This window comes from Anthonomus grandis, chromosome 15 (assembly GCF_022605725.1).
Source record: "Anthonomus grandis grandis chromosome 15, icAntGran1.3, whole genome shotgun sequence".
Lineage (NCBI taxonomy): Eukaryota > Metazoa > Arthropoda > Insecta > Coleoptera > Curculionidae > Anthonomus > Anthonomus grandis.
Window position 1 is genome coordinate 1004090 of NC_065560.1, and position 23411 is coordinate 1027500.

General features: G+C 32.8%; 1 protein-coding gene across 5 annotated transcripts in view; it reads right to left on the bottom strand.

The window, feature by feature from the left end:
* Positions 1–5837: 5837 nt before the first annotated feature.
* Positions 5838–23411, bottom strand: part of LOC126745057 (proto-oncogene tyrosine-protein kinase ROS) — a 78073-nt gene continuing 60499 nt past the window's right edge. For 4 of the 5 annotated variants that reach the window (XM_050452738.1, XM_050452737.1, XM_050452735.1 and 1 more), the window contains 9 exons: positions 22472–23086; positions 17143–17400; positions 16760–16981; positions 12572–13065; positions 8067–8305; positions 7444–7635; positions 7234–7385; positions 6990–7046; positions 5838–6360 (listed from right to left, as the gene is read on the bottom strand). In XM_050452738.1, the coding sequence (XP_050308695.1) occupies positions 6137–6360; positions 6990–7046; positions 7234–7385; positions 7444–7635; positions 8067–8305; positions 12572–13065; positions 16760–16981; positions 17143–17400; positions 22472–23086 (2453 nt within the window). In that variant the 3' untranslated portion in view covers positions 5838–6136. The remainder of the gene's footprint in view (positions 6361–6989; positions 7047–7233; positions 7386–7443; positions 7636–8066; positions 8306–12571; positions 13066–16759; positions 16982–17142; positions 17401–22471; positions 23087–23411) is intronic. The other variant, XM_050452736.1, reaches the window with a different exon arrangement.

Here is a 23411-nt window from a genome sequence, read left to right on the forward strand (position 1 = left end):
GCTTTAAGAGTGTATACTCAATCATGCCCAAGCAATCATAATTTTTTCTTGGTCGTAGTGAAGTTGAGGCCAACATTTCCATTGAACCAATCAAAGGTAATACAAAGAAATTTAAAGCAAATTAATGGAATCTCACCTTGTGACATTGAAAGACCCTTTTTTTTGTTAGATGATCGGCAGACCATTTTTTCCAAAAATTATTAGTTCACTTTTTCACTTAATCTACCTACTTGAATTTATTTGAAAATTCCGCCCCTTCATCGATTTGCATAACAACTATCTTCTATTTACTTTCTTAACTCATTGACCTACTACATAAACTTAGTGTAAGCTGGGTAAGATAACAAAAAAAAACACAAAGAGAGGATGTAAGTAAATTCGTTCCCTCGAGACGAAAGTTATCTGCGGTTATCCGCTACATAAGTCTGAGTATGTTGCCTTGTTTGTGTAAGAAATGGCATTGTAGTGCGTCAATAGACCACACTAATCGCACTATATATGTTAAAGTAGTCACATCACAAAGAGTCTCGTTTTCTCATCTCTCAAGTCTTGCTCAAAAATTTTTGACTGCCATAAAAGTCTGACAGCAGCACTGCCCTTAACTCGGATCTCTTTCTACGGTCAATTATAGATACTGCCACTCGCTTTGGCGCTACAATGCCATCCGTCTTGCATTATAAAAATTATCTTTATAAGTATATATATTTACATAAAATTATTATATAAATAATAACTTGTAGTAGAGAAAAAAAACGAATTATATGGACAGCATTAAGAGTATGTTTTAGTTCTTATATTACAGTCTTTTGTATTTTTATATTATGTATATGTAATATGAACACGTCACTGCCCAAAAGAGTACTGCAACATTTTTTTTTTGTAAATTTTTATGTATATACTGTTTTATTTATTATTATTAATTGGTCCATATAATGAACTAAAGAAAATTATTATTCGTATGAATGCCAATTTTGTACGTGAAAGTTACCAGTGCAACCAAGTATGTGTACAAACAAATTTGTTCCTTTAAGGTTTTTAAAACGGTTTTTTTTTTGTTTTGTAAATTATATAGGAATCACTACTACTTATGTATATTTATTTTCGGTAAAATGATTTCTTGTATATTTTTCTTTTCTTGGTACGATGGGTCAAATTTACTGAATGTGATATGTAGTATATTTTGTCAAAAGTGGATAAGATCCTTAATTATAAAAGTATTATAGGTCCATGAGACGTAGCAAAATATGCCGCAATCAAATGTATGTAAATCCGATAAGAGAGTAATATATAGTTGTACTTATATAATTTTTGCAAAGGTGATAGAACTGATTGTAATTCTTGGCTCCGTCCCTTTTGCAAATAGAAATGATTACCTGATGTATTTTATTGTACATCGTTTTGAGTTACCGTTATGTTTATTTGAGTAAGGTTATCTGAGCTTGTTTATTAGTCAATAAAGCAAATTATTAACATGTGTGTTTCATTGAGACTTTTTAGTTGAAAATTCGTTTCCCTAGTCGGTCTGTATATAAATTAATAAACATGTAATGGAGTATTCGTGTAGAACTGGTGTATCTATTTATTAATCTAGCGGAACGTAAAAGCGAATAATGAATATACTGGAGGGATTTAACACTATATACTAAATCTTTCATATAGATGAAGTTTAATTTGCACACAGAGTACTTAATTAAAACAGCTGATGGGTCGTATGCAAGAGCGAAATTTATCTTGCACAGAAAATGAATTTCTCATATTGCACTCGATTATGGCACTGAATGCTGTCTACAAAATACGTTAAGGCATCTACTTCTTACGCTTTGACAGCGTTCTCCTTTGGTTACACGAGTGTACGCTTGCATCACTAAAGATCAGGAACTGAAAAGAATTAAGGGTTCACTTGAACTATTAAATAAATAAATGCTATAAGCTCGTACAGCTTATGTAGAGTGTACTTAAAACACCTCTGAGTCGTAGGCACTGGATGCTGTCTACAATGCGCTTCAAAGCTTCTACTTTTTACGTTAAATTCGACGCTTTGATATCATTTTCTTTTACGAGTGTACACAAAAATTTTTGCATCACGTCGTCTCGTTTGAACGGAAGAAGGCTGACGTACGGTCCAAATAGTGTTAAATGTGCTTAAAACAGTCGTATAATAAAATAAGTTGAATTCCATTGAGTTACAACATCATTAATTAATTTTAGATTTTTACTTATCATCTGCATTTGAAGTTAATTAAGTTTTCCTGCTGCTGTGGTACTGCGATGAAAATATTCTACAATTTTTTTAACTTTGTTTTGCAACGGCTGTAGCTGTTTTAGGGCATCTTGAACGACAAGGTTTAAAGTATGAGCCAGGCATGGTAGATTTGGCCAACCAGTTAACCTTATTGCAGCTGTAATATTTCTTGCATTGTCAGTTACAACAGCTTCTATTTTACTGCAAATGTTCCATTAATTTAGAATATGTAATAGGTTTTTTCTGATATTTTCAAATTCAAATTCAAATTCAAATATATTACGTAAAGTTATATACAAAAGTGTTATTGTTACATAGGTAAACAGGTACAAATATAAATAGATAACAACCCTATTTCATGAGAGAAGAAAAATAACGTTAAATACCTATATACCTAATGTAAAAATCCAAGAAGAGGAATCGGCCATCTAATAACTTACCTTGTGTGCAGATTTCCTCTTCCGAAAATGGCACAGATATTAAGAGGTTAAGAACGGCAACAGCCCGGCCGCTATGCAGGCGGAAAACAGGCGAGAGAACAAAAAGGTAGTAAAAATTACGACTAACATGCACTAAAATAACCCAATATCCACAAACTCAGAACAACGTTTCAAAAAATGTTTGATTTTTCAATAAAAATTGTTTGGTTTTGGCTTTGAAAATTTTTGGATAATTATAATATTTTTTCAATTCAGCAGGCAGTGTGTTAAAAAGAACTGGTCCATAATAGGTTACAAATCTTTGGGTCACATTTGTACGTTTAAATGGAATAAACATATTTATCTCTTTTGTTGCTCTTGTGAGATAGTTGATAGAATCACTATTAATTGGTGATAATGTAGTATGGACATAGTTTAAAGTGGAATGGATATAAATATTTCTGACACTTAGTAAATTTAGATTATTATATAGTTCACCAGTTGAAAATCTATATGGTCTTTTAAATATTATTTTTAGTGCAGAATTCTGAGTGATTAACAACTTCTTTATAGTATTGTTATACGCGCAACCCCATATAATAATACAGTACCTTAAATTGCATTCTATTAGTGCGTTATATAAAGTTTTTAACATTTTTACATTTAGGATTTCACGTACCTGATACAATTTATAGAAAATATTCCTAATTTTTTTATTAACGAATGCAACATGTTCCTCCCATTTAAGATACTGATCCAGTATAACCCCCAGATATTTGATTTTTTCAACTTTTTTTATTTTGATACAATTACATGCATCATTATGCGATAAGCAGTCATTATTATGAATAACAATCTCTGTGGGCGGTGGTTGATCTACTGACGTTGCGGAAAAACTCATATAATAAGTTTTATTAAAGTTTAAACTTAAAAGACTATTGTTGAGCCACTCATACATTTTACTAAGGCCAATTTCGGCTTTTTTAAAGACTCTCTTCCAAGAATTATCAGAAAACAATAATGCAGTATCATCTGCGTACGAAATAACTTCGCAGTCGTCCAATAAGCTTCCCATACTATTAATATACACAAGGAAGAGTACTGGTCCCAGCACTGTCCCTTGTGGAACTCCGGTTTTAATGTATTTAGGAGAGCTCATTGTGTTATTAATCTTAACAAATTGTTTTCTATCTGATAAATAATTTTTTAATAAGTTAAGAGGCCCGTTTCGAATACCAATTTTTTCTAAACGGTTAAAGAGAATTTCATGTGAAACGGTATCGAAGGCTTTCGAAAGATCCATAAAAACTGCTACACTTTTTTTTCTGTTTTGTAGATTAATGTTAATATTATTAACTAAATCAAATACGGCTTTCTCCGTATTTTTTTTATCTCGAAAACCATATTGCTTTTGATATAAAAGATTATTCTTTTCCAGGAAATTCATTATTCTTGACTTTAAATATTTTTCAAATATCTTAGCAAAGTTATTTATGAGAGAAATGGGTCTATAATTAGTAGTTTCATCACGATTATCTGATCTAAATATAGGAGATACCAGAGAGACTTTCCAATCAGAGGGTAAGTTAAACGTTGAAAATGACAAATTTATTAAGTAAACTAAAGGTTTTAAAATATGAACATGTATTCTTTTAATTAAATTAGTTGAAATTTTATCTTATCTTCAGCCGTATGATTTTCTTCAAAATGAAAACAACCCAACAACAATGACTTTGGTGTCCACTCTTTATTTACATAATGGGCAGTTACCGCCAACAGAACGTGACGTCCAAGTATCAGTAGTAAGCGTGATAAACTCTGCTTCATTTAATAAAAATTTTACTTTTAAAACAACGTCATCATATTTTTGGCTTAGTAAATCTCGACTAAAAGTTGTTCTTGATGGTAGTTGATAAGAAGGATCAAGAGCAGCTACTAGAGATTTAAATCCATTATCTCCGACGACAGAAAATGGTTGCAGGTCTTGCAAAATCATGTTTAAGACCATTCCATTTAAAAATGTTGTTCTAGAAACGGATGCTGGGCGTACAGAAAGAGTAGAAATTTTGGCTTGGGAATAAACCTTGCCTGCAGGAACTTTTCCAGCAAATTAAGGTTTTAAGGCATTTGTATTATTATTATTATCACCAACCTGTGCAATATCTAAACTAGTTAAACGTCCTGCTCGATCAGATTCAACATTAGGAACATCGGCCAGTTTATTCCTTTCAATACTTTTATCTTCGTGAAGCAGTGAGAAATGTTTTGCTTTTAAATGTTTTTGTAAATTTGACGTGGTTCCGCCTTTATAAGATAACACATTTAGCTTTTTCACTGCTGACTACAGTAAAATGCAACCAAACTTACTCTTTTTTTTATCAGACATCACGCAAATTCAAAACAACGTAAAACCAAACTTTTAATAAAACTTGACGCCACGGTAACTTACTTAAAACTGAGCCACTTCTTTGAGTTCCCTATAAGTTTTTAACCTGTTAAAATTGAATAAGTAGTAAAATAACGCCTTCTTAGGAAATAAACAAAATTATTTTAAAAAAAACCAACAACCCCTTTTCCCTGTAATATCTATAATAATTTATGACTATGACCGCCGTCCGTCATTATCACATTATTTATATTATAAATAAACTGAGACACACCCTAAACAAACCGCCGCCGCGCCGGTCGGTACCTACCCTGCCTCGCCAGCCGCCAACTCGCCACACTTACTAGATACTTTAATACTTATGCTAATAAAAAGTAATCAAGTAATCGGGCACTACGGACGAATCCAAATACTTTTACCTACAACAAGGTATCGAGTATCGAAGTAAGTGCGTGACGACAACGCCGGGTAAATATAAATAGGTATTATTGATTAATTATTGTTGGGCCGATCAGCGGCGGTTTATTTCATTTTATTAACAATATTGCCATATTTTACTTATAAAATATATTTAGTACGCATAAGCAGCCACTGGTGACATAAAAATTTGGGATTTAAAAAAGTATTCGAGTAACGAGTAGTTGGGGTCGAAAGATTCGATTGCTTCGAATCTTCGCATGTATCAGATATTAAAGTATCGAGTAGATACTATCCGCACATCTCTAATGCAAAATGAACGAAACGAACCAAATTCATTGTCGACGTGTAATATAATATTCAAAAAAAGACCTTTTTAAATTTATTATTTAACCTGTTTATTATATAATTTGTACAAACACTTACAGATACTATGGTCATTTATTTATAAAATAAATAACAAAGTTCCCACTCGGCTTAATTATATGTTCGCCGAATGAAAACGCTTTAACAAACACTTAAATCTACGAATTAACATCACATTGTAATTCATTTTTTTTTATATATACAGACAAAATGTACAAAGCGCATTTTTTCTTTCTAATAAATTATAAGCGAGACCCTATTAATTATAGGAAGTTGTAAGCTATGGATTAACCCCTAAAGTAATTTTTATTCACTTTCTATAGGTTGGGGGGCATCTGCTTGCGTAAGGGCACCCTCCTCTTGATCCACCATGCTGTTAGGAACTTCGTACCCGTCGTTCTCCACGGCGATCTCATTCTCAGGTTCGTAAAGTAATTCCAAGTATTTCGGAATTTCTTGGGGTTTGTTTGCCAGGAATGGTGTCCGTTCTTTGTTGGGATCGTCGTCTGTCTCGCCTTTCCACGACACCCCTATAGAGGAAGTAAAAATCTTAAAAACAACACCTAAGTAGCAAATCGGGAACGTAGCATATGTCAAATTTTGCTCAATATCTCAGTAACTGTTGGGTTTATGAAACAGTGTCTTAGGGACAATTTAAAAGAATGGCTCATGTTCTATAAAATTGCTTACTAGCACTTTTTCTATAGGCCCAACCATTTGCAAGATATTTCCACTTAAGTGGAGTCTTGTAGTTTAAGATTCATTTCCCTGATCAGTCTGTATATGAAGCAATAGAATTAAAACGTAATGGGAGTGTATTTATCACAATGCCTCAGATTTTTTAGCCTCTTATGCAAATAAAGTTGAAATAACTTAACAGAAATTTCAAAAATCAGAAGCAGAAAAGTCCTATAAAACAGTAGAATACAAAACCGGTCAATGAACGTACTGAAAAGATTTGAGCATTCCGTAATTGACCTCGGCACCTATATCATAGATTCATTATTTCTTCCAAACACACAATGGATCAACGAGATTTTTAAACAACATCCACAAGAAACGTGCTCTTGACTAGATTAGTTAATATTAAACATACCACACTATACAGTCACATACTGCTTATGCAAAAATTTAAATGACACATAAAATAATGAGTTACCTGAGCCGTTTTCATTTTCGTCGAGAAAATATGCAGCATTCGAGATCCCAGCGAATACTAAAAAGCATGACATTTGATTAGCACACATGCACATTCATATTACATAAGGCGTATCCAGATAATAAGGGATAATTGATTGACCCTTAAGTGTCTAGATACGCCTTGAATTATTACATGACTATTAACACAGACATGCAATTTTTATTCAACCGATTCTCCAGAGAAATCTTCCAAATATACTTACGATCGGGAACGGTGCTGATATATTGAGAGTGTGCCGCAGTAACCGGATTCCTTAGATGCTCTCTATGCTCATGGTCCAGCACCTCCAGGCAATATTTAAACGTTGGTCTCTGTTCTGGCTCCAAGGCCCAACATTTGAGCATCAGTTTGTACCTGTAAATGTAAATTGTTCAATAAACCACTGAATGTTAAAAGGTGGGAAACGGTTTACAGATTATCTGGGCAATCAGTCGGCTTTCCCAATCTTCCTCCTGCCCGCACGTAATGCAGCACCTCCAAATTGCTTCGCGCTTGATACGGTTGTTGTCCCAACGTCATTATTTCCCACAGTAAAACTCCAAAAGCCCATGCGTCCGATTGACAGGTGAACACGCCGTCTAGTAGGGATTCTGGCGCCATCCACCTAAACCAGAACACTTACACTATTGGCCGAAAATAGAAATTTCTTTACAATACTTTTGGTTTAACGTTACAAAAATAGAATCTCGTCACCAGTACCTTAAGTGCTTGTGAAGGTACATATTGTGTCTGGAACATTCCGTGCGGAATATGATTTAAAACAAAAAAATGATTAAAGCCTATAGTGAAGGTGGGCGTCAAGTCGAAAATGCACGAAGATTTGATATCAAATAGACCGCTGTTTAGGCAATAGAAAAAAAAGAAGAAGAAGAAGGAAGAAATAAACGATTAGTACCGAAGGTGCTCTATTTAGAAGCTTGTTGAAATTTTTTCTTTAGGAATATATAAAGGGTGGTCCAGTAAATTTAAATTTAATTTATTATAATACTGTATGTCAAACTGGAAACCATTTTAGCCGAACAGAGGAATTCATACCTTACAGGTAAAAGTCCTTCCCCTTCCTTTCTGTAGTAGTCGTTCTTGTAAATATCCCTGGCCAATCCGAAATCGCCAATCTTCACTATCCTATGCTCGCTTTCCACGGATGATACTAAACAATTTCTACAGGCTAAGTCTCTATGTACAAAATGCATCTCCTCTAAATATTTGCATCCCTTGGATACGTCCAGGCACATCTTTAGTAAATCATTTAGGACGAGTGAAGGTGTATTGTGCTAAAAAAACAACAAAAGCGTGCTCTTACTCAGACACTCAATATTCGTGGAATATTTTACGAATTGCCAAATATTGTATATGCAAAAGCAATATTTTTTGGCATATATTTAATAGATATACAGAAAATATTCACTCTTCATATCTGTCAAATAGTCCAGCGACTTTTTTTTTCAATTTTTTTTAAAATAAATGTATCCCAAGCAACACATATATTATTATCGTTAAATATATATTTATTCAACGATTTTTCGGTAAATTGTTGGTTTTGGTATATTTATCAACCGTATATGGTCAAGGTATATTTATTAAACTATAGAATATACGTATAAAATATACGATTCTGTTTAAAAAAGGGAGAAAAATTTAAATTTAAAAAAATTGACACCGAACTCTATTACTACACCTCAAATATTTCAATTCAATTCAATTCAATTTAAAACGTTTATTTGCCAATATCAAAAATTACAAAACAGTTGTACTTATGATGTAAGTGAAGTTAGTAAATAGGAATGCATTTCGATTATAAAAACAGTTTCTTAAAAGTACCTCTGCAAGAGGCACTTTTAAGTGATACATCCTCAAGAAAAAGCAACAAAATAAAAAGAAAACTAAAAAAACCTTACGTAAGAATATTTCTTCGATAAAAATTAAAAAAAAAACAATTTATTTATATTTATGTACACAAGGCAGGGGTAGGCAGCGACTGATTCAGGGAAGCGCAGGAGAGGAAACACATCCAATATATATGAATATAAATAATATGATACAGGTATATCTTGTTAAATGCGAAACGAAAATGTAAGTGAAGACTTGACCCAGAGTACAGCTATATGAATATGACACAACCTGAATGAAAAGAGACTGGAAAAAGTCCTATTGAAATTCATTTCAATACATGTTTAATTATTAGGCATAATACTGTGACTACATACGCATCAGTGGCGAAGCGTACGAGTAAACAAGGTAGACACTGTCTACCCAAAATTATCCAGTGATTTGTCATTAATTTATCACGTAATTATTTCATGTAACTGCTGAATCGAAATTAAAAAAAAATTAAAACAGGACGTAGTCGCTCTTCTTACTATTATTATATAGTATCTAAACATGATTAATCCGAAGGCGCGCCCCGGCTGCCGCACCAAAGTAAAAATGCAGGGCTGACACTCAATTAATGTAGAGAGTAATAAGAGCCCCAGGAAGACACATTGATATTTGTCTTCCGAAATTCGGAGCATCTAAACGCATCAAGCAGGCGACAGAGGTCCGGCCGCATCAGAATTCAGCCTATTACCTACGTCTGCGAAATTTACTCGCGGGAAAGACATTCGAGCTTTTGTCTATCGAAGTCGACCAGCTATTTTATTATGCTATTGAAAGTTATTGTTTACGGACACGCTTGATCTGGTCGGCTACAATAGATCTTCAGTTTTGTTTTGATGAATCTGAAATGAAAAAATTTGATGAAACTGAATTTTGATGAATCGCATTTGGCGCGGGCGCGTACTATTGTAATTTAATAATAAGTAGTTTATTTATTTTTGGGTGTATAGAAATTTAGAAAGGAGTTTTTTAGTGGATATTTTAGTGGTTATTTATGAACGACTGTTCGATATTAGCAATTGTATTTTAGTTGTGTATTTTGTAAGTAGTATTAATTTTTATTCTATTATTATTTTTTTTCTTTTTTATATCACTGCATAATTTTTCTCTCCGAGTTAATATTTCCTGCGCTTTCATTCCCTATTTCATCAAAGTGAATAATATTGAATATTTAATTTCTAATTAACGATTTTTATTGTTTGTCTACCCAAAAAAAAAGTTCACGCTTCGCCACTGATACGCATATTTCTTATGTACTTCTTATACTTATAAAGAGAATAATCTTTAACACAATGAGGCAAATTGACTGACCACAAATGAACTGCAACTTAACTAAATGATTTTTGAAAAGCTGCTGTTGTATGCTGAGGAACCCTAAATATATTAAACCGTCTGGTATTGTGGTTGTGTTCATGCACATTGAAAAGTTTTCTTAGATATGGTGGGTTTCCTGACTTTAAAATTCTGTATATGAAAGAGTACATGTGATATTTGCGTCTATTTGACCTTGAAAGAATAAAATGATTATTAAGATATGGGGTAATATGACTTCTGTAGCAAATATTAAAGAAAAAAGGCATACAGGAATTTTGCACTTTTTGAATAGATTTATGGTGATTGATTACATCACCATAATCAAACAATGATAATATTAAAGAGTTGCACAAAAAAATACTTAGTTTCACTCGGTAAGTGACGCTTTAGATTAATTAAATATTTTAAGCGCATATAAGCAATGGCAATTTTTTTGTTTATGTGGGCTGAAAAAGACAAAGTATTCTCAAAAATAATACCCAAATTCTTTGCTTCATTAACCACCGGTACTACTGTATTGTCTATTTTAACCACAAAGTATTGAGAAGTATGTTCTATGTTATTTCTATTGGATCTTAAAAATAAGAGACACGATATAAAGGGTTTAGTTTCAAATTATGAGCCTTAGCATATACACTTTTTTGTAGCAGGACTTTAACAGTATTTAAAAAAATTCATTTTAAGGTAGGTTTCTCATATAAATATTGATCGTCAAGCTTTTTGTTTCTGAGATACAGGGAGTCAAAGTTTCCCAAAAAAAAAAAGTTTTTATTTTTTAATATCCGAACTATCGAAGATATTGAAATCAAAATTGGTATAAACAATTCTAGGATGAAGGGTCATAATCGTAAATAATGTCATGTTTCTACGTTGGCCAGTGGCGGAGATATGACTAATTAATAATGTTAATGTGACTAAAAAAGTAGCACGCCACTGGATTAAGTCGATTAAACGATCATTTCTAAATAGTGCATTTAATTGTAAACAAAAATGTCCTCTTGATATTTTTTCGTGTCTGACTCAGTTTTCTCCTCAAATTGGGTTGTAAAAACCACTTAAGATTTAAAGATAAATTTATTTCAACCGTCTAATAAATCGCAACATAGAACAATACCACAAATACTTATAACTTATTTATAACAAACAACAGATTACAAGAACACAACAAACAATTAACAAATTTAAAGAAGGTGTTCGAAATGTGAACCATTTTCTGCAATACATAATTCACATCGACGAATAACCGAACGTGAAATGTTATTTATATTAATTTATTTTAATAATTTGAATAGTGTGCCATGAAATAAAAACAGTGTCATAAAATGTAAATGTCATATTAGTATTATCGTGTCAAATTGCAATTGCGTTCTCAAACAGTGTTATTTGTTTATTTCTTCTTATCGTTTTTGTGTCAAAATGCCATTTGTGTTTTCAAATCAGGAGTTAGCGGATATCCACTTTATTTATGGGGTTGCAAATGGAAACTCCGCAGAAGCAGCCCGGGAATATATGCGCAGATATCCGATTAGAAAGCATCCACATCATTCTGTATTTGTAAGAGTCCATCGACAAATTATTGAGAATGGTTTAGGCAATGTACGATAAAATGAAAATAATGTAAATTTTCGAATAGAGGAGAGAAATAGGCAACAAATTTTGCGTGAGTTCAACGGAGATCCTACAACAAGTATTAGAAGAGTTTCCGCTGGTTTAGGAATTTCAGCTTCCCGTGTTTACCGAGTGTTAAGACGGGATCGTAGACGTCCTTATCATTTGAAGCCTGTTCAGGGATTACAACCAGGAGATGAAGAACAAAGAACTGCATTTTGTCGTTGGATTCTTAATGCAGCTAATAAAACTCCAGGTTTTTTAAATAACGTGTTGTGGAGCGATGAGTCGTGCTTCACTCGGCGTAGAGTGGAATTTTGGAAAAAAGAATTTTTGAAATTTTCACATTAAATTTAACATTTGTTAAACCAGTCTCCTACATTCCCATTTATTTCTTCTACCCTGTCAAAAGAGGGTGGTTCTAGTTTTTCCAACCTCTATGACAATTATTCCAAACCTCATCTTTCCAACTTTCATATTTTGTGAAATATTCACATTGACGCTTTTCAAATCGACACCCTTATAAACAATAATTAGATCCGCCTAGGATATATTTAAAAAAAGTGAAAAAAATCTTGAGGCATGAATTAAATACATATATCCCCAACATATATTGTAAAAAATAAAAATATATTCTGGGCATATGCATGCATTGCGTTTGTGCTGCCTGGATATTTCATTCATGGTGACAACACCTCTTCACAAAAACACCAAGACCTTAAAGTCGCCGCTTAACTTACCAGACCTCCTCTGGAATCCCTCAAATAAGTTAACAGATCCCCTCCCTCCATAAGTTCCATAATAATAAAATGTGGATCGTTATCCAGGCACACGCCCAACAGTTGCAAGATGTGCTCGTGCTTAAAATGGCTCATCAGTTGAGCCTCTTGCAAAAACTCCAACTTTTCCTGATCGGACGCGCCCTTCTTTAACGTCTTTACTGCCACTTTAGTTTCAAATGCACCACTATTCAAACCCTTCGCTTTGCCCTCGAACACCTCGCCGAAGGCACCGCTACCCAAGAATTTCGTGAGGGTGATTTGGTCTCGACGTATGTGGGGCAACATGGTGATGTCTTCTCCGTTCGGTGCGGCTGATACGTAGAGGATGTTGGTGCTGTGCACACCGCGACGTGGCAGTTCTCTTAACGTGGCCAGTTCTACGTCTGGACCTCTTGGAATCGCTACCACGTGCTCGATTTTCTTTTGTTTGCTGCAACGACGTGAGTAAGTAACTGTAAAACAGAGAAAGAAATTTGTCAGGGTTCAGGTTATTTCTGGATCAGACTGTTGATGTTTAAGTAAAAACGGCATGTGTTACACCGCCAGGCGCGACATAGAAAATCTCATGTAATTTTTAATATTGGCTCTCTTTATTATTTTAGAGAAAAAATGTATTAACTTAAAGAACACTAAAATCTGTAACCAACAAGATAACTTCTTTAATAGTCCCAGTATATACGAGAAGCACAATGTCATTACGATCGTCCAGGATTCTTGGATCTGAAAAGCCTTAAAGTGAGAAAAAAGTTAAACTTTTAGACTTTTCCTTATCTCTACTTCTTGTCAATTCCCTGGTATGCCCTGCCCTGGAATAACTGAAAATCAGCGGCCAATATGCCCAAGTCATTATATCAGCCATTTTAGAATTTAGACCCTTATGAGTGCCTGGAAGAAGAAAATAATTTTTTTTTCCCAAAATAAGTAAAGTCCAGTACTGTTGAGCTTTTTTCCAGTCATTTATAACTAATTTTCAAAAGAGAAGTTGTTACAGGTTAAAATTGGCATTTTATACTCTTTATTAAAAGCACTGATTACAGTTATATTTTCAAAATAGATATTTTACAAATATTAATGATTGATACTAAGTAATGCCCTCTCTATAATAGCCTCCCAAGTAACCCATAGTTTTGTTCTCTAGCCATTTCAAATTACAGTATTCTTTTTTTTTAATGACACATTTAGTCTTATACATTTCAGCTTCATATTGTACTGGTTGTTAATGAAATTTTATTTATACTCTTATAAAACCCGGTTCTGGACTAAAGAAATATTTTAGAATTTAAATTATATCCCATATTGATTATTTAATTATTTTATAACGAATAATGATTAATTGGGCATGTACAATTATTGGGTATGTTGTACTGTTCATAGTATAATATCTGATTTTGGCTTGACCATACCAGATATGCTGGTTGATTTTACTCGGACTGACCTATCTAATTTTTGTCTTATCTCTTTTTATCTTATGTAAATATTAGTTTTCTTGGAAGATAGCAAGGAGTTACTGGTCTAGGGAAAATCGAAATTGATTGTCATAGTGACACATATTTTCATTGCCAACTTCCTTGGGCCATAAATTTAGTTATTTATTTTTTTATAAAAGGTTTTATGGTACTTATAAAAAAAGTTAAGTTATTTTCGATTGGCAATACATTTTGTGCGTGATTGCTTAAATACGGGTTTGACCTCTGCGGTCGTTCCTTTTTCCAGACCGCCGTCATGAAGTGAAGAGTGCTTTAGTTCTTTTTGAAATTCGTGTGAATTTTACCCATATGGGGATATAATTGACTAAATGTGGTGAGAGTAAATCAACTTTTTGGGCGTAATGCTGTAATTTGTTGTTTTGTTGAATTTACTGGCCTTTATGGCGATTTAAAACCTAATAATTTTTCACGTGCCCTCGAACATCGGCAAAATAGCGGTTCTGATTGGCATTGGCAGGGGACAATTTAATTAACAAAGCTACATAACATGGATTTTGGACGGATTTTTTTTTGTACGGACCTGATTTTTTCATGCCACATGGTACTTTTATTTTGGGGTTATGTACTCTACTGGCTCTAGTCTAGAGGAGATTTTAAACAACTGTGAGCTAACGTCTAACCTAGACCACTACCAGAGCTTGGCGTATTGTGAAGTGGAAGAGCTGAAGCTTGGAAGCCTGCAGTTTTTCTTTAACTGGGAGTTGGATGTCTGGGAGAATCTCGAATCTGAAGTAGTCTGCTGTGTGTGGAGCTAAGTGACACTACATAACATTTTTTTCTATTCACTTATTTTATTTTTATTATCACAACTTTTATCTTTTGAGTGGAGATACATACATATATGACTTTACAATCTGAGCGGGGTGAAGCCGAATTGTGGTGGTTAGGGAATGTAATTATTTTTCTCATTCAAAGGCTGGATATATTTATATTATTTTGATAATCCAAAGGCCCACCAGGTTCGACTGTACTTTGTCTCAAAAGTTTACTTAAAATTTTATTGACATTATTTAATCTATGCTATTTTATTATTGAATATTACTGATAAGAGTACATATATATGTGACAAGTGACTCCTGTGAGGTAAGACGCAGCCGGCTTCGTAGTACTACGAGTATATATACTTGGGTTATATTATTTATTTTCAGACTACTCCTAAGATGTCAAATTTTCTCAGATTAGCTAGTAAATATTAGAGTAAACTAAAAAAAGGGTTATTTTAAGTGGGGAAGCTTCAACAGTTAGGGTTGTCATTTTTTTTTGCTTAGGTCAATGTCCATGGCGGAATATACCGGGCCATGTAAATTGTTAGTTTAATTCGAATTGAAGCTTCATTCCCCAAAAGGCAAAAAGTTTGGGTGTAACATAATTTATTTTATTTTGATAACCGCACTTTCGATTGTGTATTTTTTTTTTATATATTTCTTATAAACATGGTCACGAATGACAGTGCACCATTCTGGAAAATTTAATTTTATGGCACATTATCTGTTGACAACTTTGTTTTTCTTGTAATTAGAAACTTAAATGTTGTGGTTCCTTATTACTAACTTAAATAATTATTCCTCTTAAGGATAAATAAATTAACATAACATAATTCTCTGTGATAATCAAGACTTAAATAAATTGTTATTTTCTGTTGTTATTTTGTTTTTCACTTGAGTTGAGTAGGTTAGAATGTCATAGGTAATTTGGAAACAATAGTGTATACCGACTTGACTTTGATTTTGTTTTCCAAGTTTCGTTTTGAACTTGCCTAAATAAATTTTGATAAATATTGGGCGTCTATTGGGGTTATATAAAATCCAAAACTTGGTGGCGCCATACTGATTTTGACATTTATTTGAGTAACTCTTGGGTAGTTACTACCTAAGAAATTTTGGTTCATTTGGTTGAGAAAGAAGCTAGAACCCACATCGGCTTGAGCTAGCAGCATTGTGTAGGATTCCTTCTCTGGGCGTTTCAGGTAAGAGGGGTTAAGTTTCTCCGGGTATCAAACAACTTTTGGAGACCCTCTTAAGGCCATAAGCCTTTCACTACTTTTAGTACTTCTTTTCTTTTGATTAACTTGGCATTCATTGGTTCACCATTACATTGCATTTTTGAAAAAAAAAAAATTATAACAAAGTGAAAACCTCCAAGTCCAAGGATTTCATTAAACATTTATGTAATTTTTATAAAGTGACACGTGTTTCGCGCTCCTTTTAGAACATCATCATTCATCAGGCCTAGACATACATCACTTTACAAGCGACAACAAATCTAAAGCTCAAGGTAAGGTTAACAACTATTTTTCCCAATTAATCAATAAATCCTAATTTTTGAGGGAAACATAATTTAGGAAACACCCATGAAGACACTAAATCATAAAAATTTAAACAAAAACCAGCGTTATAATGGTGTAAAAGGTCACAGTACAAAGCGTGCGATCCCCAATATAAATAAATTCAAAGAACCCACTTTTTGCCTTATTATTAATTACCTAACAAAAGATCTAATTAGATACACATTAGGATACTTAAAAAAACCTGTGTAGACAATGGGAATAAAGAGAGACATACAGGGGTGGGAGATTTGAGGACTTGAGGTAAAGTGAGAACCGTTGAGGTCTGATTATCTTAATCACAAAAAAACAAATTAAAAGTTAAATTACACTTACCGTAACTGAAACATATCACGATAATGATACAAATAGATATGGGCAAAAAGGTGGCAATAAATATGAGATTCATGGGATTCTTCTGGGACATTCTCTCCGCCTCGAGATAGTCGAATTGAGCACTTTCCGCACTGGGATCGCTCCATCCGTAAGAATTCAAAGCCAATGCACGAAATGAGTATTTGTACTGGTCACTTAAGTTTGTTATTATCCATGAATTTTCTGCAAAAATTAAGGAATAATATTATGCAGTAATAAAACAAATTTTTTTGCAATTACACTACAAATGTAATTGAGTGTTGTTTTTGTTTTAGTAGCAAATAGGGCATTAAAAATGACTATAACCTCGATTTCTCACATAAAAAGTGCATAAAAGAACTTACCGGTCCCGTTATACACTTGGTCCCATTTAAACGTTTCTATTTCAACAGAAGGAGCAGTGTAGAACCACGCACTCCGATTGTTACTATTATGAGTTTCACCGGTGCTCCTCTTATCCCTATACGTTTTCGTTGCCATACTTTCCAGCGAGTATAGAGTGATGGGGGCCCCGTTGTCCCTTGGAGCCTCCCACACCACTTTGTACATGTTAGAGCCGAAGAACTGGATGCCGGGGGTGCCCGGGGGGTTTGGACGATCGGCTAAAAGAAAACACTTTTATTAAAAGTGAAAGGTCGTAGATTTTCTAATGATTGTGACAATGAGTATGGTCGAAATCAAGAGTCGTATTTGTAGAAAGAGAAAAAAAAGTCATAATGTTACAATTAACCGGATTAAGATTTATATACTAATTATTAAGTTATTTAGATTAGAGGCAAACAACAAAAATAGGCAGATGATGACGCATTCATCTATAAAAACACTGTTTTTTTTTATCCATATTATCTGATCTAATAACACTGTTTGATGTCAAATATAAACAAACAATGTTATTAAATAAGATATTGAATATATATTTACTGCAAGAACATTGTTTTTCTTTAAAACAACCCTTACCCCCCTGTATGATTTTTCAAAGAAATTCTGTTGAAAAATCATTGTTTTTGTATTAAATATTTATTAGTATACATATATATAATTATTTAAAATTTATATAAAAAAACTGTTATTAGATCAGGTATTATTTTGGAAAACAATAATTTTTGAAAACCATTTTTCACTGGTAAGTTGTGTGGGGTGGGTGGGGGGCTAAGGGTAGAATTAATCAAAAACTGTTTTTTTTGCAGAAAATAATTGCCTGAGATAAAAATGCCTTTTTAAAGAAAATCATAGGCGAAAAAAATCTATAGTTTTTGTATCAATACTTTTCTCCTATAACCTTAAAGTTTTCGAGTAAAATATAAAAATATCGCTCTGTTTTCATCTCAATTTTCCAGGCAGTAATAATTTAAGAAAACTGAAAATTTAAAATCACTTTAAATGCCTGGAAAATTTAAAAAATGCTTCCAATTTTTTTGTTTAAGTAATTTTCCCGTACCTTCATCATTCATTATTTAAATCTGGGCCTTGGTTCTAAAAGGGCCAAAGTCATTTTTTTTAGATTTAGGCTTAAGTGCATTTTTGAAATCGGCACAGACCAGATTATTATGTGTAATAAGGGCCAAAGTCTATCTTTCACAGGAAAAAAATTACAAATCCGCTAAAGGCCAATGTCAACATTTCAATTTTATACTTTTTTGTATGGGCCAATGTGAACATAGGCCCCAGGAATCTTGTATTATATAACTTCTTATAAGGCCAATATCGATATAAATAATTATGTACAGTGATTGTTGTCCTGGACAAATTAAAAACATTTTAATTTCTGCTATGCTGCTAAGGATTATCGAAGAATATTTTAAACGTGAAGGAAGGCATGTCAGCATATATCACAAATTTCTTATTCCGGGACATACTTATATGGAAGCCGACCAAATTCATGCAGCCATTGAAAAGGCTAGAAAAAATACCACAGTAAAAATAGAAATTCCTAGAGACTGGGCTAATTTAATTCGTTTAGTGCCTAGGAAACCCCCAATTTTTGTGCATGAAATCGCTCAGGAAGAATTCTTGAATTTTAAGTCACTCCTTTCGGGAAAGTTTCAGCACAAAAAAGTTAATACTTTGGGAAACCCTGTTGTTTGGGCTAAAATAAGAGTAATTCACTATTCTACCGAAAATCCTGGTCTGCTGAAATACAAAACCACTTTTGCTGAAGACGAGCCATATCAAACTTTAAATTTATTAAGAAAATCAACCCTTAATTCCGAAAATGCAATAAAACTTTTCCCTATTAATAAAAAACCGTTAGGCATTCCAAAAAATAAAGTACAACATTTGAGGGACTTATTACCATTTATTGATAAAAACAGTCAGCCATACTATCTGCAGTTTCTTAATGGACTAACTTCTTCTGAGACTGCAATTGATAATCTTCGTGAAAGTGAAGATGATGAAGATTCGCTCTAGGTGCCCATATTTTTATCAAAATGTATGTGCAACGACTTTTACGAAGTTTTTTCTTGTGTTATTAGTTTAATTTATTATTTATTAAAAAAAAGGCCAATTTAATTTTTTTTTGAAAAATAAATTTATTTTATACATTTTAAATTTTTTTTTTAAAAACCAATATCCTCTATACCCAAATCAAGCTTAAGAAAAATATAGAAACCTATCTATGTTGTAAAAACCAAACCTAATGCGACCTCATTACCTTTAAAGTTAATTTGTCAAAAATTGCGATTTATGACTTTGGCCAAGAAATGTTTACTCCCAAATTCTTACTCTAAGAATAACTTCATGAATTACTGAATATTTATTATTAATGAATGCATTAAGATTTTGGAAATATTACTAAGACGCTTAAATTCATATGTTGCGTATTAATCAAAGTTAAGTATGTCACAATTCTATAGCACAGTATTGCTGTTCACCATTTTACATTTTTTAAATTATCAAACCACTTATTTGTGTTGAAAAATGGGTCAACTACTGTAATTTTCAGAGCGATATTTTTATATTTTACTCGAAAACTTTAAGGTTATGTGAGAAAAGTATTGATAGAAAAACTATTTAGATTTTTTTTAACTTAAAAATCATTTTTTCTCAGACAATTGTTTTTTGCAAAAAACTGTTTTTTATTAATCTTACCCTTAGCCCCCCACCCACCCCACAGAACTTACTAGTAAAAAACTGTTTTGAAAAATCATTGTTTTCCAAAATAATACACATCTAATAACACATTTTGTTTATTTAATTTTGATACAATTATATATATGTATATTAATAAATATTTAATACAAGAACAGTGCTATTAGATGGGATATTATGAAAAACGGTGATTTTTCAAGAGAATTTCTTACTAGGCCAATGTTTGGGGTGGGTGGGGGGGGGTAAGGGTTGTTTTGAAGAAAAACAATGTTCTTGCAGAAAATATATATTGAATATTTAATTTAATAACACGCTTTATTTAAATTTGATATAATTTTATATATAAATATTTAGTATAAAACAGTGTTATTTGATGGGATAATATGGACGAAAAACAGTGATTTTTCAGAAGAATTTAATCAAATCTTTGAAGTGTAGTAATCTAGTGTAAAAACTAGATATGTAAATTCCGTGGCGAAATTTTCTCCCTTTTGTAAACAGAATCGAATATGATATACTAGCTGAATGCCCGCGGTGTTGCTCGCGTGAAAATAAAAGTCGAAAAAGGCCTACACACGGGGAATACACAAAAATAAAATCCGAAGCCACGGCTCATTGATAGTACATGCAACTCACAATTGCCACGCCGTTTTTCTTGAGGTCAAGGGGCGCGATTAGAACCAAGGCCCAGATTTAAATAATAAATGATGAAGGTACGGGAAAATTACTTAAACAAAAAAATTGGAAGTATTTTTTAAATTTTCCAGGCATTTAAAGTGATGTAAAATTTTCAGTTTTCTTAAATTATTACTGCCTGGAATATTTTAAAAAATTTTTTTAAAAACGTAGAATAAAATCAAAAAAATTATTTAACATCTATGGAATATTAAAATAATTATTATTGATTAACATGGAATATTTTTTGATTATTATGGAATATAGTATTCCAGACATTTTAAATAATTTTTATTTATTTTTCAGTTTATTCAAATTCGAATGACTGGAGTATGTTTAAAAAGAGAGAGTCCAAAAGTCCGGAATAAAACCAAAAATTATTTCAAATGGCCGAAATATTTTAAATAATCACTTTGTGTGCCTTAAAAGAATTTGTTAAGCAGTGATCTTCAACCGCAGAATATGGCTGGAAATCTTTTATTAATTTTCAAAGTATATCATTTCCAAAAACCCTAAGATTTTTGGAAGGGAAAGGATAGTTCGGGTTCTCCTTTACTTTTTACAGCATTATCATCTATACTGACTATAGATGAAATAACAGATGAGACAAATGGAGAGTGATAATCCAATAATGTAAATGAAAAGTAAGTAAGAAATTTTTTACTTAAATTCATCTTGTGGTGTAAAAAATTCTATTTTATAGATATTTGTTTCCCTGTTAAATAGGTTTTAATTTTTCTTGACCTATAGAGAAATTAATTTAGTATATAGATGACGATTTTCTTCATAGCAGTACAAAACTAAAATATTCATAACTAAAACTAACTTACCCCGCCAATGTATAACTGGCTTTCTAAATGTTTAAATAAATATACTTATAAGAATATGCAAACTATATTGACACTGGCTTCTCAAATATTATATAACATTTTTGTGCACAAAACTATCCTTGTTGCACACAAATGTCGCAAATATAGTAAAATTGAGATCGCAATATCAGTCCAATAAAATATACCAGGAATTTAGATTTTTTTAAAAAGTATTTTTTTTCAGGCAGTTATTTTCTGCAAAAAAAATCGTTTTTCATTAATCCTACCCTTAGCCCCCCACCCACCCCACACAACTTACCAGTAAGAAATTGAGTTCAAAAATCATTGTTTTTCCAAAATACTATGCATGAATAACAGCTGGTTTTGTCATTAATATCTAATCTAATAACACAGTTTGTTTATATAAATTTGATATAATTGTATATATGTATATATTAATGAATATTTAAAACAAAAACAATGCTATTAGAAATATGAACGAAAAACAGTGATTTTTCAAAAGAATTTTATACTGGGCAAATGTTTGGGGTGGGTGGGGGGTGTAAGGGTTGTGTTAATGAAAAACAATGTTTTTTGCAGAAAATATATAAAAAAGCGTTATTAAATTAAATAATATTGACAAAAAAACAGTAATTTTTCAGAAGAATTTCATCAAATATTTGAGGTATAGTAAGCGAATTTAAAAACTAGATATGTAAATCTAACTTCACTTCACAAATATTTAATTAAATATTTGATATTTTTGTGCACAAAACTACCCTGGTTGCACACAAATATTGTTCCAATAGAATATATATCAGAAATTTAGAAACCTTTAACTATATAAATGAATACAGATGTAGTTACTAAATCTAATGTGAAAGTATTTAGTTCAGTTTTAAGTATATAAAAAGTGTGGTCAAAACTGGTTTTATTGTAGTAGACCTGATAAAACAACAAGAATTAAAAAAAAATATGTAGAAACAGTAATTGTTATTTAAAAATAACAGTTTTGTCCATCTCAAAAGTTTATTACTTAAAACGAGGAGATCTTAAAGGCACTTCAATCAACTTGATAATTAATCAGAAAATTACTCACCAAGTGTCTCAAATGTAAACCTGGCATCGGACGGACACACGTACCACTCAGGATACTGCTCGTACAACAAGGACAACTTAAACTTGTACTGCGTCTTCGGACTCAAGTTTGCCACAACGATGTTCACCAGTTCCTCGTCGTATTTCATCAAAGTGCCATTAGTAGCCAACAACCAACCGTTGGTCGAGGTAATGGGGGCGTACTCGACCAAGTACTTCCTAATATGCGGAGCAGTTTCCCACGTCAAATTCAAAATCTGCGACGTCCTATTCACCAGCTTAAAACTCTCCGGTTCGGGATAAGTGGTGATTTGGACCCGATCGCTGTCCGACCACACCTCCTTCGATTCGCTGCAGGCCCTTATCCAGATCGCGTAGACCTCGTTGGGACTAAGTTGAAGTAGAGCGGTTAAGATCGTGGTGCTGTTCTCCAGATATTTCAGTTCGTTTACTGGCTGTTCTCCCCGCTGGGTCACACCGGTTAAGGAACCTTTCGTGAGCCAATGGATCTCGTAATGGATCACTTCGCCGTTTAGTTGTTCCGGGGGTATCCAATTGACGCGGGCCAGAGTTGGGTGTAAAACCGATGCGGAAACGTTACGGGGCTTTGAAGGGGCTAAAAGTAAAGTAAGTCAAGCAATAGGGTATTTATGCAGCCCTCTATTTAAACGCAATTAAATAAAGTAAATTTTAGCCGATTTTCAGCGTAGAACGGTTCTTAGTTCTGGACAAAATCAATTGGTATTGAATCAAAAATTGGTATCAAATTGGAAACTTCATAGCCAAAAATTGACAATTAACTTCGGAATTCTTCAAAGCACAGTATTGAGCCCGGTTCTATTTAAACTTAGTTTTCACAGGGTTCTGATTTCGTATTGCGACGATACTGTGTTGTTTCTTGAGGATTAAACCTGTAGAGAAGTTGAAAACTTTGGAAACAT